Source organism: Macrobrachium rosenbergii, chromosome 12 (genome assembly GCF_040412425.1).
Source record: "Macrobrachium rosenbergii isolate ZJJX-2024 chromosome 12, ASM4041242v1, whole genome shotgun sequence".
NCBI lineage: Eukaryota > Metazoa > Arthropoda > Malacostraca > Decapoda > Palaemonidae > Macrobrachium > Macrobrachium rosenbergii.
Genome location: NC_089752.1, coordinates 98,846,108 through 98,863,542, shown reverse-complemented (window position 1 = coordinate 98,863,542; position 17,435 = coordinate 98,846,108). Strand labels below are relative to the sequence as shown.

At 42.9% G+C, this 17,435-nt stretch overlaps 1 protein-coding gene across 1 annotated transcript in view; it reads right to left on the bottom strand.

The window, feature by feature from the left end:
• Nucleotides 1–14,439, bottom strand: part of LOC136844153 (uro-adherence factor A-like) — a 137,946-nt gene extending 123,507 nt beyond the window's left edge. Inside the window, exon 1 of the mRNA XM_067113166.1 lies at nucleotides 14,310–14,439. Coding sequence (XP_066969267.1) covers nucleotides 14,310–14,339 — 30 coding nt within the window. The 5' untranslated portion in view covers nucleotides 14,340–14,439. The remainder of the gene's footprint in view (nucleotides 1–14,309) is intronic.
• Nucleotides 14,440–17,435: the final 2,996 nt, after the last annotated feature.

Here is a 17,435-nt window from a genome sequence, read left to right as displayed (position 1 = left end):
TGGAAGTCTCCCCAATGAATGGGTATTTGGAAATACGCATCCTTCAGATCCACCGTAAGCATGAAGTCATTCTCCCTGATGGAGGCGAGCACAAATGAGCCATCTCCATCGTGAACCAAGTCTGGTGAATGAATCGGACAAGGGGAGAGTGGTCTATGAATGGTCTCCAGCTGCCCCCAAAGCTTTCTCCATGAGAATGACACGGCTGTAAAAGCCTGGGGAACAATGAGACGCAACTTCCACAGCACCCTTGCTCAGCATGGCTTGCACCTCTTGCGTGAGTGCAAGATCCTTCGTTGAACCAGGAACGTAGGTACGGAGACGAACCAGAAAGTTGGTGAGGGGTGGCCAAGACTCGAAGGGGGAGTAGATATCCCTCCCGAAGGACATCTACTATCCAGGTCTCACCTCTGTATCGCTGCCATCTTGCCCAATGGCTCGATAGGCACCCCCCACCACTGGCAGCAGCTGGAGGGGAACGCCGCCCCTAGCGTTTCCACTCCTTCTTCCCCTTGCCCCCTTTATCGGACTGGAAGCGGCGCGACTGCCCGCCCTTCCTGGAAGGAGGCGGCTGGAGAGCCGCCATAGCGGTGGCTTCCAGGGTCGCTGCTTCTTGCTGCAAGAGGGAGATTACTTCCGCTGCAAGCTGCTATGGCGAGAGACCAGGGCCTAGACGCACCTGGTCTGGGTCACCCTGCCTGGTCGGCAATGCCCTCTCTGAGGGATTATAGAAGTACTTGTGCCAAGGCAGGGGAGGAGGAAGCAGCTTATACGAACGGTTCGGGAGTGAATTATCTTGCCTAGAGACAGGAGTATTCACCTGATCGAGAACTCCCTCAGCAAGCGTGGACCACAGCAGCCCCTTTGAAACCTTGGGTTCCTTTTTCGGACCCCAGAAGGATTCAAGGCACGAAGGACAATCCACAGGTGAAGCCATGGTCACTCCCCTAAGGTTGTTGTGCTGACAGATCAGTGCAATGACCTCTGAAGATGTCCTCTGTAATTCCTGGGGGAGAGGACCCTAGAGTCCTTCTAGGGTGCTGTCCCCCCAATCTACTCTCCCCGCAAGAGGGAGAACCTTGGCAGACCCCTTGAAACATTCCTGCACTACACGGGTGTATGACCTAGTAGATCCGAGGACGGAGCCAGGAACGTATGCCTTTGTAGTCAAAACTCTGGGGAGAGGAGTCTCCAGAGTTCCACCCATCTGACTCACACCTCCCAAGGAAAACCCAGGAGGTTGAGGGGACAGGCGAGGAGGATCAGGTACCTTTGCCGGTCCTGTGCAGGAGGAGCGGGCCAAGAGCAGTCATCAACCTGGGTACAGGAGAGCACTTTCGCCTCAGCAAAGTGCTGTCCAGAGGAGAGTGCAGCGGTTCATGCAAGCCAAGCCGAGTACTCAAATCGCCCGAGCCAGGGCAATCACATGAACATGATCGTGGACTGGGTGGAGTCGAACGCATGGTTGGTTGGCAAGAACTTGCGCTGTCCTCTTGACGGGCACTAGTCTTCTTCGAGGCCGGAACCTCACGAGAAGACTGCACAGGGGAACTCCACTCTATCTCACCAAATGCTTGGACTCGAGAGACCAAAGCAACTAACTGGGAACCTGGCTTAGCACTAGAGGCAGTGCCAAGACACTTGCATGTCTTGGCTCATTCTCCCGTCCCGTGCCCAAATCAGTATGGTGAGTGGACTCTACGGTACTGGTTCAGGGTACCAGTCTCTCCTTAAGGGCCTGGGTAGGTACTCAGAGCAGCTCGCGAACGAGCGCCCGACACAGTGCCAGCCTTCAAAGCAGACTTCTTAGGCGCTAGGCGCAGCAACAGATGTGCAGATTGAAATTTGCACACACACAGCTCCCGAAACGCTAGACCCAAGAGTCAATGATTTGGTTCCCTGACCCGAAGGACAGGAAGAGATGACCAGAGATCACACTGCTTCCCCTGTGGAGGGAGGCAGTCCTTTGTAAGTCCCAAAAAAGGGGTTTTCTGGGGGGAGGGGGCAGAGAAAGCCTTCTTCAACTGACAAGCCTCGGAAGAAGGGGAGGAGGTAGTAGATGACAACGAAGATGAAGACAACACCTTCCTAGACCTCTTCTTCATCATCATCTTCAGGATGGCAGTCAAGTTCCCCATCCAAGAGAGAGCAGCAGATGTCACAGGGGCAGCCGGGTGGCCAGGGTAGCGGGAGCAACCTGGGCAGTAGATTCATCAACAGTGGTGATTGGGCAGCCAGTACAGCTCAGGAGCCAGGGAAGCCAGGAGCAGCAACTAGGGCGACTGGAACAGCCTGGGCAGGTGGAGGGGCCAGGTCAGGGCGAAAGCCAAGGAAGCCAGGAGCCACGACCGGGGCGACTGGGATAGCCAGGGCAGGTGTAGCAGCCAGGATATCCCAGGAGCTAATAAAGCCAGGAACAACAGGAGCAGGAACCGTAACATAAGGCACATAAGAGGTCACTATCATGGAGAGTCCTGGCTGGGACAGCAGGGCCACGAAGAAGCCGAGAGGCAGAGGCACTGTGAGCCGAGATGACAGCACAGCGGTCACCTGGGTCCCCAAGTGAGATGAGACAGTCATTGGCATCTTGGCAAAGGCTGTTATGGTCACAATGCTGGTGGTAGCGGTAGCCGCAGCATGAGTTATCACCAGAGCACCAGTCAGATGAGCAAGGAGACCCTCCAGTGATGGGATGCCAAGAAGACCCTGGTGGAGCCAGGTTGAATTCAGATCAATAGCCTGTCCCCAAGAGAAGCCTCTACCGTCAAACCTGAAAAAAAAGTTGGGTCAATGGAGGGAATCTTCACTTGCTTGGGGGGGGGGGGGAATTCCTGGGGTAAGGAGAGACTGAGAAGAGATCATCCCCCCACTCCCATTGTTCCACGCCCGACGAAACGAGCGAGGAAAACGAAGGGGAGTTCTCTCCCAAAGGAGGCAGCCAGAAGGAGAAGTTTGCCAGGAGAAACGATCCTGAAGGGTTAGCCACCAGGGGAGTCACTGGGGTTGGATAACCCTCAGACGATGCCTTGGAAGGCTTCCTCTGATACCGTTTCCTCCCCTCAAACATCACTCATTGCTCAGCCAACCAGGATCAACACTCGGCACAGTAGATACTGGTGAAAACACACTCCCTCCACAAGAGGAACAAAGGGCACGCGGGTCTACATCAATATTTGATCTAAAGCTACTACACTTCTTCCCGCTAACCCCAAGACACACACTGGGGGAAGGTGGATTTACGAGTTTTATTTCCCTTATTTATGAGCTTGCATAATGACAAACAAGCAAAGCAATCAAAACAAGGAAAATAGAAAAGCTCCCAATGGGAAAACAGCTAAACAGCAGTCAAGGCAGAGACTGTTTACATCTGGGCAGGCGAGACTCCTGCCTCCTGGATGGTACTTAACTACCTAACCACCTTGTTTGAAAGTTCAATGCCCATTTTCAGCTTTGCTGAAAGTAATTCATAATTTAAAGGACCGATAGTTCGTATATCATGTCGGAACAATTTAATATTGAAGGCCAAAAATTTTCTGAACCATTTTTCTCACTTCTAATAGGACTGATGAGGTTCTTTCTCACTGCAGGTCTGTTATGGTGAGAGGGATCACCCTGTCGTAATGTATGACCGGACTGCTTCAAAAGGTGCATTAGTCTAATGGTATGAAAGTACAGTACAGTATTGTTTATGAAAGACTGCAGTAAAGTGTCACTTATGCTGATGGACTTCGTAAGTGCAAGAAGGGAACAAACTATTATGCAAGTGCTTAGTGCATGTCATTTTAGCTCTGCAAGAACTTTTGTCAATCCAGTTCCAAATCATTGTGACCTTAGTACATTGCACATCCATGACAGAAACAGACTTGTGTTATGCTTGATTGAAAATATTTGCCAGGGATACAGGACTGCTTTGAGATTATTAAAATTGTGATAAACAGAAATTAAAGACTTTTGAAAGCAGTGTTCATAAAATTTATAGCACAATCTGACAAGCTGGGAGATAAGACACTCACTGAAAATAATTTGGCTTATTCTTATTACAGGTAGTGCTCGAGTTACGATAATTCGCTTTTACGATGGGATTAGCAATTAATATCGATACGACAATATTTTGAAAATACGTATTTTTAAATTTCGCGGGCGACTGGCGCAGGCAACAACGTACAATCAGGCAGCGTTTGGTGTACGATACGTTGGCCCGAGAGGCTGGAATAGGTACATTAATTCAATGAGCTGACCACACTAGCCCTCGTTGTGTCGGAAGTTAAAATAGGTCAGTGTTCGTTTGCAATTTTTGTGCGTTTGTAAATACAGGTAGTGCACGAGTGACGATAACTTGTCTTATGATAATTCGAGTTTACGATGGAGTTAGCAATTAATACCGGTACGACAATATTTAGAAAATATTTTTAAATTTCAAGCAGGCACAAGCAACAGCCTACACTACAATTGCCGTAGAATCAGGCAGCAAGAAAGACCAACTTACAATAGACCAACTTCTTTTTCTCCATCTCTTTATTCCATCTTCTAGTTAAAAAAGTAAGAGAATAATAAAACCATTGTTAATAACCTTATCCTCTTGCGAAAATGCGTACAGCCATAAACAACTGAACGAGACTCTGTTGTTTTGCTAATAACCGAATCGGATAACAACTGTTTTGCTTGTATTTCAACCATCGTACGGTTAAACAATTATCGTAGTTATGTTAAAAATGACGTTAAGTACTGATATGTTTTTACACTACCCTTATCCGCTTTGGAGAAAAGATCGGCAAGGAAATATACTGCTGCAGTAAAATTAAGCTGCAAGTTGTAGCTGACGCTGAGAAATGATTGTTCAAGCTGCTAATGACTATAAATTATTGTACATTGGCAACATGGATGAAACTCGACCGCAAATAAAATTGGAAAGTATTTTAATCAAAACTACTGGACATGAAAGAACACATATTACTGCTGTTTTCACGCCAATAAAAGATACATACGAAAAGCTCATGGTATGATGATGAAATCAAGAGAAAATAGCGAACGGAATCTTGATTTTTTGTTTACACAAAACAAAGGGCCAGCCGCCAACGTCATCTACTAACGAAAAAAATGGCTAAAATAATTTCACGAGTCATATTCAAGTTATATTTCGACATAAAAACACTTCGTATAACAAAAAATACATATGTCCCTTATAAATAAAGTATCTAGAGATTCATTTACGCTAACTAGAAGCAAGAAATGCCCTCTGAACCGAGTTAAATGCATCGAAATAAAGACCACATGATCGATTCCGAACCCAAAACATTTGATCGCTATGATCGGAATTTATAATGCAAAAGCAGTTAAGAATATTTCGATTGGATACAGTGTAGTAAAGCATAACTTTTTAAAAGATCCATGGAAAAGATGCACATTCGTTATTTTGATGTTTGTATAATACGGCGGTGTTATGTGAAAATAGAATACAGTATAATGTAGGCTAGGCTATCGTATATGATATACGGAAGTGCAGGCCAGGCCTTGTTTGTTATTCAATTTCTCTTTATACTGACTTATCATGTCAGTCTGCATTGAACCTGCAGAATTAGCTGACACTAATAATTACTATACCATATATGTATAAAGTATACTGTGTAGTGTAGGCTAGGCTACCATATATGTATAAATGGTACTGATTACCCTAGTGTAGGCTAGGCCATATTCGAGTTACGATTTTTTCAGCAAACAATGGGTTTTTTGGAACCTAACCCCATCGTAAGTAGGGGAATACCTGTATAAGGAAATTACCTTTACTTTAGGGCAAGCAAGATGGCCATCATAAATTAAACAGTAGGGAAATGAGTGATTGTATTCTTAAGGAGATTAGTTACTGATTAGGCATGTTTGTTTAGAAAGATGTCTGCAGGAATTCAAGAGTCAACCTGTGTTGACTATAAACTTGGTACATTAAACTAGCACTAAATAAATCATGAGATTTTGAAGAGATTGATTTACATCCCAAAAATGTTAAAATGAACCAATGATCTTATTCCACAAACCTCAATTACCTTGACACCGTTCCTATGAGAAAATAAAACCACAACAGTCTCTGAGGGAGGAAATCTAGAAACTGCTGAATCTCATCGGAAATACTTGGATCATGGGTTTTTGCCACAAACTCGGGAATGAAGAGGAACAAGAGATCCCCCCACCCTGCTGAGTGCCTAACAAGATACAATGTGCCATATAACTCTCCAACCCTTCTGAAATATGCAAAAGCTGAGGAAATCAGTCTTATGCATAAGATCTCTGTCATTACCCTGAGACAGGGGCTCCAAAGGCATCCTGTTAAAACTCTCAAGGACCAGGATCGAACATGTTCCACTTGGGGAGCAGTTCTCAAGGAGGACAAGACTATTCAAAACTGCTCATTAGCATGCACATCTTCAGTGGAGGGGTCTAAATAACCCCTTTAGCCTGAAAACCTGTGACAAGGGTAAGCATTAGCCTTCGACTGCAGAAACAGCAGAGCACTTGTCTCGGCCCACTGAATTATAAAAGACTTAATAAAAAAACACTCAGCGACATTCCTTATAACTATCATTGCACAAGACTACGGACTTGCTTCACCAAGTTTATGGGATGACCTGAATTCCCAAGTGTAGGCTATATATACTGCATTTGATATTTGGTCAGTTCTGACAAAATATTGTTTCTGTGTGATTGGTTGTGCAGGTAATCTTCCAGTTTGGTTAAGTTCCAACCCTATTATTAAGTGTGTGTGTGTGTGTGTGTGTGTGTGTGTGTGTGTGTGTGTGTGTATATATATATATATATATATATATATATATATATATATATATATATATATATATATATATATATATATATTATATTTATATATTATATATATATATATATACATATATATATATATATATATATATAACTAGTTGGGGGTCAAAGGGGGCAAAGCCTTCCCTGGCCAGGTAAGGATTCACCACCCTGAGTTATATTAAATAGCAGGGTCAAGGGGGTAAAGCCTCCCCAGCTAAGTAAGGACTCAGCTTCTTGGGTAGATTAGGTTAGGTGGGGCAACCAGCTAAGTAATGCCCCAGCCCCCTAGGTGGTTGGGCATGTTGGGGAACGGGGGCAGGAACCAAGCCCTTGCTTGGGTAAGGACCCTGCTCCCTTGGTTAGGTTATGTTTAATACATCCTTGTCTTTCACTCATTTTAGATTTTTTCTCCAGCCCAAAAGAGCCACTTTCCCACTGGGGTCCTTTGAATTGTAGGCTATATGGGGGGAGGGGGTTTCAGAATCTCAAACTACTCCTTTGCCAACAAAATGAAACACAGAAATATTCAAAGCACACAAACACAGGATGATATTTTCAACTCCACAAGCAATTATGGTGTAAAGTAAAACCACTCTTCACACCTCTCAAAACGAAACCATTTCTCATAAAGAAAAAAGTTCAACTTAGCAAAAAAGAGGAGCAAAGCAAGGCCGTAAGGGAAATATTTATACTCGAGACAATGGATGGTGTTGGGGTTAGTGATCCGTTGCTTCTCGTTTGTGGACTAAGAGATCCTTGTTGTTAAGGGAACTGTATTAAGAGACTGTGTGTGCTCTAGCTAACCAAACCCCCCAATTTATGCAGTAAGTAAAAGGAATTTTAGTAATATTAAGGTCGTAATTTTGAATTGCTGGCTCTGTATTTTCATTACAAATATGAAAACTAAACTGTTTTTCAAAATTTAAATGTAATGTCATTTCAAATTCTGCTTTTCAAAATTTAAATGTAATGTCATTTCAAATTCTGTTTTTCAAAATTTAAATGTAATGTCATTTCAAATTCTGTTTTTCAAAATTTAAATGTAATGTCATTTCAAATTGTAAGTGTTATGTTTCCTTTTTGGCAGCTAGCCCAATGTGTGATATCCAGCATAGTGGCTTGTGTGCTGCAATAGTGACATTGCAAGCTGTAAATCACTAGAGGTGCCTGAATATGGGAATGTTTCGCTGTTTAGGAGATACCACTGTCCTACTATTTATTGAAACATGCTAAACAATTAACATTCAGCTGTTAGTTTTTTTTTTTTTGGTAGAACTATAAAGTAGCTCCGCGTAACCAACAACAATATAACTTGACTTTTTCTATAGTTTTTTGGTTGCTAATTACGAATTTACTGTTCATTTTTGGCGCTCCAGCCTAATTAACCCCTGAAGTTCATCCAACAAGGTAGGGGACCCGATGGGAATGCGGGGTATACCTCCAGGAGGGTGTTGGATGGCTATGTAACGGCTCCCCTGCTTGTTTCTGCCCTACAATTCAGGGGACCCCTAGGGAAAGCGGGGTTACTGGGTGGGGTACACGGCGGGGGATGAGAAACCAGTCAAAATCTACAATTTTTGGCACCCCAGACATGAGAAACTACGAAATAAACAGAGAACAAACAAGAACATTAAGTGAGCCGACACAAAGACAAACCCCAGCATTACTGCTGCCGTTCCAAACACTTATAGGGGAGCCATCTGTTCATGTTTCAGCCCCTCATTGAGGAAATTCCGATATTAAGGAGCTAACCCCCCCAACCCCTAACAAACCAATCACGCTGCAGTGTTAGCCCCTTGCTAAGAAAAACCCCCAAAACTTTACTGCTTAAATGTATTTTGTGCCCCCAAAAAAAGTTTCTCCAAACTAATTTTTCATAAGTTTCCTAAACTCGGCAAGTCTGTTTGTGCCCCCAAAAAACCAATTTCCCCAAACTCATTTTTCGCACCCCAACTCCGTTTCTTTACTTTCCCCCAAAAGCCACATAAGCATATACCCCCCAACCCAGTACTGAACCCGGCTAAAGTATATTTGTGCCCTAAAAAAAAAAAAAAGTTTTCTCCAAACTATTTTTCATAAGTTCCCTAAACTCGGCAAAAGTCTATTTGTGCCCTCAAAAAACCAATTTCCCCAAACCCATTTTTTGCACCCCAACTAAGTTTCTTTACCTCCCCCCCAAAAGCCACATATGCATACACCCCAAAACCCAGTATTGAACCCAGCAAAGTGTATTTGCCCTCACCCCCAAAAAAAAAAAAGTTTCTCCAAACTATTTTTATAAGTTGCCTAACCTCGGCAAAAGTCTATTTGTGCCCCCAGAAAACCAATTTCCCCAAACTCATTTTTCGCACCCCAACTCCGTTTCTCTACTTCCCCACAAAAGCCACATATGCATAAACCCCCCAACCCTGTACTGAACCCGGCGAAAGTGTATTTGTGCCCCCCAAAAAACAGTTTCTCCAAACTATTTTTTCATAAGTTCCCCCGGCCCCTGATGCACTCACTGCCACTTGTTGCAACACATATCCACCCCGAGCCAGTACTGAACGTGGTGCAGGGAAATTCCAATGCCCCCTACGTTGCCGCCTAAATTTCCCTCTCCACCCCCCAAGTTCCTCACCCATTCCCTCCCCAACAACTATTGCGCTAAAACCCCATACAATTCACCCCCTGTAACCCACCAAACCCCCCACCTGCTACCCATGCCTATAACTTCAGTACAATGTCTGAATCCATTCCGTCGACTTCGCACGTGCCTGAGCCGTTAACCCGGCACAGATTACCACTAACCTGCGGTAACTGCTGTCAGTTACCGTAATTTTTCCGCTTACTACTTGGGCAACTACAAGCAGTTGATTAAGCTGTGCCAGGACCATGGCCTTCTCAAGACCCAGTGCATTTGCCCCCGCTGCGGCAAGGAGTGCCGCCTCGACTTCTGCAGCGGGCTTTCAGGTGCGACAGGAACTACGGAGGAGCCAAGAAGAGGTGCAGTTATTACCAGTCACTGTTCAGGAATACTTGGTTTTCTGGCTCCCGCCTCGACGTTGAGACTGTCCTTTTTTTTTTTTGCTTCATATACACGTCTGACTGGTTTTCTTACAGCACTGCTAGGTCAGAACTTAACTTGAGCGACGCCTCAATTAATGACTGGTCTACTTTTGCGCGAGGTATCGTCAACTGGTGTGTGAAGCAAAACAGGATGATTGGTGGGCCGGGCACTACTGTCAAGATAGACGAGGCAAAGTTCGGGAAACGCAAGTACAGTACAATGTTGGCCGGGTGGTTGAGGGCCAGTGGGTCTTTGGCACTATTTGCCGGGAGACGCGGGACTTCTTCGTCATCCCCATTGAGGACAGGAGTGCCGCAACTTTAGTGGCCATTATCAAGGACTTTATCCTCCCCGGCACTACTGTCATCTCTGACTGTTGGAAGGCCTATGATACCACTCCAACTTTGTCGACCCAGAAAACGGTGCCCACACCAACACTATTGAGAGGAGGTGGCGGAAACTCAAAGCCAGCACCCCCAGGTACGGCAGGAGGAAATATAATTTTGTAGGCTACCTGGCTGTAGCCTACTTTAAAATTCACTTCTCCACACCCAACACCAGGTTCCACGCATTCCTAAAGGCAGCGGCTGACCACTACCCTCCCGGTACCTAAGGTAACTCAACATTTTTTTACAGGTTGCTGCTTTCAGCCGGCATTGAGTACCTTCCTGCCCCCTTTTTTGCCTTGGGAACTTGTTTTTTCTGCACTTTAGGTGTCCCGGTACCGGTGTTGGGCTTTGTTTGTTCACGGTCTTAATTTTTGCCCCCATTTCCATTGCTTGGCAGTGTTCCTTCCCAACCCCCACCTGTGGTTTTCTCAGTTACCCCCGCATTTGGGGTACGTGAGGCAATTCTTCCCTCCCGCACCCATTGCTCCCCGCACAGCCGCTCCCTCGTTTCTGCACATGGCTACCACTTGTTCTTGCACACCCGTAATGTGAACATTTTGACTTCGCAACATTCTTGTTCCCCACCCGCAACCCCGTGTTCCCACATTTCCCCCTTACTTTTTGAGTTAACGTAGGGGGCAAATGACACTTGACCGCCAACAAGGAAGCCCAACTCCGCTACCAGGAGGTCTAAAAGTGCAGGAAAAGCAAGTTCCCAAGGTAAAAACAGGTGCAGAGCTACCCTATAGAATTACTTTTTTTTTTTTTTTTTTTGTTATTCAACTTTGTGCAAACTTTAAGTTGTTATGACTACTGAAATTTGAGGATAGACGGTTTTGGCCCGTGTTAATGCAATTAGTTGAAATGTAATTTCCATGTGTAATTAAGAAATGTGGTGAAGGGTAATCATAATTTTATAGGAAAAATTCATGTAATGTAATGTAGAGTGGATATGTCTATCCCCCATCCAACTTTCAAAAATAATTTTAATTGAATAATAATTCGGTAGAACTATATAGTAGCTCCACAGCACTGATGGCACTATAACTTGACCTTTTCTATAGTTTTTTTGGTTGCTAATTATGAATTTACCTTTTATTTTTGGTGCTCGAGTCTAATTAACCTGTAATTAACCCTTGAAGTTCATCCAACAAGGTAGGGACCCGATGAGAAAGCGGGGTTATGGGTGGGGTATACCCTGGGGACAGGTGATCTGCTCCCCCTCAACCAACAAGCTAGGGGACCCGATGGGAATGCAGGGTTCTGGGTGGGGTATACCTCCCGGCCGAGTGTTAGATGGCTATGTAACGGCTCCCCTGCTTGTTTCTGCCCTACAATTCTGGGGACCACTAGGGAAAGCAGGGGTATGGGTGGGGTACATGGTTGGGGATGAGAAACCGGCCAAAATCTACAATTTTTGGCACTCCAGACATGAGAAACTACGAAATAAACAGAGAACAAACAAGAACATTAAGGACAAACCCCACCATTACTGCTGCCCTACCAAACATTTATAGGGGAGCCATCTGTTCATACCGTAGCTCCTTACTGAGGAAACTCCGAGATTGGGGAACCCTGTAAACCCCTAACTAACCAATCATGTTGCGCTGTTAGTGCCTTGCTGAGGAAAACCCCCTAATCTTTACTGCTTAAAATTGCTAACATGCCTACCTACGAGTGGGGGAGTGTCCAATGTTTCCGGGTTCACATACATGTCCTGCACAAGACACCGGGCGATTACGTCCCTTCTGGACGGTCCATACCACGTCAGACGACTGCTATTATCTGTTGACATGTTTTCCTCATGCATTGCACTGACACACCGTGCATGCAGACCTCTCAAACTATAAGTTAACTCAACAGATAAGGAGACATTCACAAATTTTTAAGTTTACACTTTTGCACACCCGAGCTGAGCTTGCTGTCACTTGATGCAAAATAGATATCCCGCCGAACCAGTACTGAACGTGTCGTAGGCAAGTTTCAATGCCCCCTGCCTACTACTGGTCACAAAGAAATGCATTTACCCACACCCCAACCCTGTGCTAAATTTGGCGTAAGTCTATTTGTGCCCCCAAAAAAAAAAAAAAAAACTTTCCCCAAACCTATTTTCCACACCCCAACTCCGTTTCTTTACTTCCCCAAAAGCCACATATGCATATACCCCCAACCCAGTACTGAACTCGGCAAAAGTGTATTTGTGGCCCCCCCAACCAAAAGTTTCCCCAAACTGATTTTTCACACCCCAGCTCCGTTTCTTTACTTTCCCCAAGAGCCACAAATTTTTGGGTTTACTTTTATGTTTCTCTGCCCTTCGTTTGCACTCACTGTCACTTGTTGCAACACAGGTATCCCCCCCCGAACCAGTACTGAACATGGCACGGAAATTTCAACGCCCCCTGCCTATACCACACGGGGAAATGCATTTACCCCGCCAACCCAGAACTAAACCCAGCGAAAGTGTTAAGCTCCATTCCCTTACTTCCCTTAAAGTTAGTAGGGGGAGGCAACTTTAAAGCTAAAGTTCCCTTTACATACTAAGATAAAGTATGTTCCAGTCAGAAACAGAAGTGCTGAATTTCATTAAAACAAGTTTTTATACTTAGTGATGTACCAATTTAATTTTGTTAATGATTGATGGGGATGTCAGTTTCATGTTTACAATTTTTCCTCTGAAAAAGTAATTACATCTAATGATGACTGAACGCAGCATTCATAAAAGCCCTGATGTCATTGGAATCTATATTAATGAGCATCATCTTTGGTCTTTGTAAGTAAAATCCCCAAAATACTGTAAGCAACAGGGTATTATAAGTTGCCAATACACAATATGAAATTGTAACCTACATTTTAGAAAATAGCTCTTCATTCTCGTTATTTTGAACCCATAAACACTATGCGCAAATCATAAATAAAAACTGTATCAAATTATGACTTATGAGGTAAAACAATACCGGCCTCCCCGGCCCTCCATAGCTAATGCAGCAAAACTGTAACCAGTAATCATCCCTGTGTTATGTTAGGTTGGTATTTTTTGGCTCTTTTAGTGCCCTATCATTTCCTAACCATTTTTGCATGAAAAACCCAAATTGGTTTTTCGTGAAAAAGTGGCTGGCTGGAGTCTTGTTGGCAACTTATAAAATTTTACCAGTGACAGAATGAGACCATATTTTTAATTTGTCAAAACGCTAAAGGAGTCTGATTCCACTGCTCACACCGAGTTGTAAAAAAATGAAACAAGCAATCACAAGCTAAAAAAAAAAAAAAAAAAAAAGTTGAACGCATCTTTTAAATCGAGCATTTATGATTTTCTATTGACATCGGGAAGGTATTTCCTGACTAGTCTTGTCTGCTGACGCCATGGCTGAACAGGGAACTGGTTAAATAAAAAAACTTTTTGTGAATGTATATTGGTAAAATTGAAGACTACTACCGCGTCCGTCTAGATATATAACTATCAGTTCAAGTGCTAAATGGGAGGTGTGCTTCACAATAGCCCTTTGCGGATGAACAGAAAAACAAAATGGCGGCTATTGAAGTCACCGGCTGGCGGGAACCAGGCCGCGGTAGTTAAGCAGTCTTCAGTTCCAGCCGAAAGCTAGCCCAACTTCAGAATCTCAAGACCGTCCCAAAAGGCCATGGTCTTTACTTATGCTGGTACAAATTATAATCGTGAACTGATCAGCTTACCCAGAAAATGATCAAAATGTCAAACTAACGACCGCGACCCGAGAAGAAATCTAGCATTCAAAAAGGTTAGGCTAAAGCCACCGGACAGGAACTAAAAGGCTAAGCTTGGATTGCCTAGTCTGCTACTATAGTATATATGATAATAAAGCTGTCAGCATGTCCGACATACAAGGCCGATTGTCAAAGGATGCCGTCTATTTTAAAGTAAAGAAAATGATCATAGCCTCCTGGGGTCATTCAATACGCAATGTGGCCTAACCACTAAAATGGCGGCGCGGCTCCGGCCACCCTGGGCCGGTCGAATCTTTCCCAGAAGTTACCGTTTACGGATTAGTTTAACCTTAAAACTAACTGTCTTCGTTTTGATTACTCACCGAAGCACTTCGCTTTCGGTTCCTACGCATCTTGAAAAGCTAGGGTGTAAACCACTTTCGCTTGGATTTCTGGACAGAAAAATCACTGAAGTCACCTAGAGGGTAGCACAAACAGTAATGCCGTTTCAACGGTTGCCTATCAAATCTTGACATGATCACGATTGCCGGAAGTTGACCAGCAAACGATATATTTATTAATTTAAAATAAAATTGTGTATAATTATGAATGTTCACTTTATTTTCCCATCTTTTACTTTTATACGAAAATGAAAAAATGTAGATTCTTAAGAGTGAAGACCCTTTTGAGTGCAACAAATGCTGAAAAACATGGTAGTCCTTAGGGAATGATTAAGAATATTTAAAATATTATAAACATTTACTACCTCCATAACTCGTTAATTAGTTTCATATATATCATCAGATTTAAATTCCTCATCGAATTTAAATTTTGTTTTTATGTGGCAACGCCGCGTTTCCGTTTGTAGCGTCATCATGCCTCCGTAGTCAGAGGTCTTTATCCCGCGGAGTCGTGGACCTCGAATCCTCGCGCTATTGGGCTCGCTCAGGGGTCCCTGCAAATCTACTCACTGTACCGATCTATTGACCAACAATTTTTACCCCATTTTCATGCCAAAATTTATATATACATCTGCTACTAATTTCAGACTGGTCAAACTTTTGATAAAGAAAACAATATTTCTCTTTTCTATGGTTAACATAACGATTTAACAGATATGTCACATACACATCACTATTGTTTTTACTAGAGCATATTAGTTGATTCTTTTACCTTTACCAGGCATTCATGCTAGTGTCAAAAAACGCAAGCTATGATGGAAACAAAAACTGATATGATTGTACGGCCAAATGAAATGGGTCTACGACTGAATTATGGCGGCGTTTTCGTTACGCTCAATCAAGGGCTGATTGCTCCTGCATATGAACAAACCACCTATAGGGATTGTTCAACGCAGTCAGGTGAGCGGGAGACGAATAAACAAAACTTGAATTTGACGAACAATGATTGTTATAATTTCGATCTCTAAACCTTACATGTCATTTAGTGTTATATGAGCACTGTTTGGTACTACAGTATAATAAGAAACTTAGTGCTCAGAACGCGAAAATGTTAAATTTAATTTTTTTTCGTAACAACGAATCCTGTAAAAAACGCATAATTAAAACGTAATTAAATATTTTAGTAAGAAGCTGAGTTAGAACAGAGGTGCTTTTTCGTATTAACGTAACATGTGCTATTTGTAAACCAATTAAATCATTCTAGAAGTTAATGCAAAATGAAGTGAGCTGTCTTGACGATTATTGTGGGCGCTAATGTCAAAAAGGATTTGCAAGAGCTGTTTCCACGACTATTGAGAGCATCCTCATTTTCACCAAATGTCCTTGGATCTGTTTTCCCTAAGTTGTAGTACTGTGAAGGAATCTCAGTAGATTGTATCGTGTGCTGTTCATTTGACAGCACTTTCCAAATCAATAAGCTTCAAGCTCTCTGTGTAGCAAGACTACCTACAACAGTTGAAACGGGATTGCTCATGCGTTTTTGTTCTTTTACTTTTACGTTGTCGATTTTATTTCCTAATACTATGATTATGATTACTGAGTCTGTTCGGTTAATATTTCTGCTGGTCCACGCGTTTCCAGTGGCAAACATTAAAAAGGAGTTTTTGTGTCGGGTATAAATGAGTGTCTCACTTCTGCAGTTAAACTGGAGGAAAGTTGTATTCTGTTAATTTTCTGTTTTGAGTATTAGAGACAGGTTTGTTGTAAAACAATGCTTAACATTTCTTTCTTATTTTGTAGCAGATAATCATGAACAGGGAGATTAACAACGAAAACCAAAGGTGATTCAAACTTGTCGTAAACTTCTGAGTCAAGCAATTCTATTTTTACGGAGAGGGTTAGGAGACATTCAAAGCGGTCAGAATCTATCGAGATCACAAGAAACGAGCTAGAATGAAAAGAAAAATTTACAGGTGAAATTGCCCCGTTCTCATCGGTAATGAGATACCTGCCTCCAAGGTCTATAGAAATGTATCTCTATAGTCCTTGCCTGCCTCTTCAACAGAGGCATAGGGCATTGTGCGGATAAGAAAAATATCTTTTTTAGCCAATTACTCTATGATTTCAAAGCGCAAGTTCGGACCGGATGTGCACCATGGTATAAAGGGCAGGAAACGTGAACAAGAGCAAAAAGGAGTCCCAGTTGGTAGATGTGGTTCGAATGTATGGTTGATAAAAGGGTGTATTGCAAGTATGGGAGAGGCAGTAATTCTGGAAAAGCAATTTCCATCCAGCCCGTTTTACGAATTAGTATTTAGAGAGAGCATTTATATATATATATATATATATATATATACATACATATATCTACTTATAAATATGTATATATATATATATATATATATATATATATATATATATATATATACATACATACATATATCTACAATAAATATGTATCTACATATAAATAATATTATATGTATATCATATATATATATATATTATATATATATATATATATATATATATATATATACATACGTATATGTATGTAGAGTATATAGAATTTAGGCGAAAGGCCAAGCGCTGAGACCCCTGAGGTCATTCAGCGCTGGAAGGGAAACTGACGGTAAGAGGGCTTGAAAGGTATACACAGGAGGAAAACCTCCCAGTTGCACTGTAAAACAATTGCTAGGAGAGGGTGGAAAGTAAGATGGAAGAAAGAAAATAGGAACGGATGAACAATTAAAGGAATGAAAGGGGTTGTGGCTATGGGACGAAGGGACGTTGGAAAGACCCTAAAGTAATGGCTACAGTGCACCACGTGAGGTGCACTGATGGCACTACCCCCTTACGAGGATATAATATGTACCGTATGTATGAATATATATACATATATATATACATACTGCCACGTTTGGTAGTAATTTTATTGAAACAATCATCTCGGGGTTGTTTGCCTGTTTCTCCTTCTTTCAGTTTTTCATCAGGTTGGTGAGGTAACGTCGGCCTCGTTGAAAACAGCAGCGTTAGTCAGGTTTTGGAAAGCAGATCGGCAGGTTCTCGACAATGGTTTGTCGAGAACACAGCAGCAGCAGCAGCAGC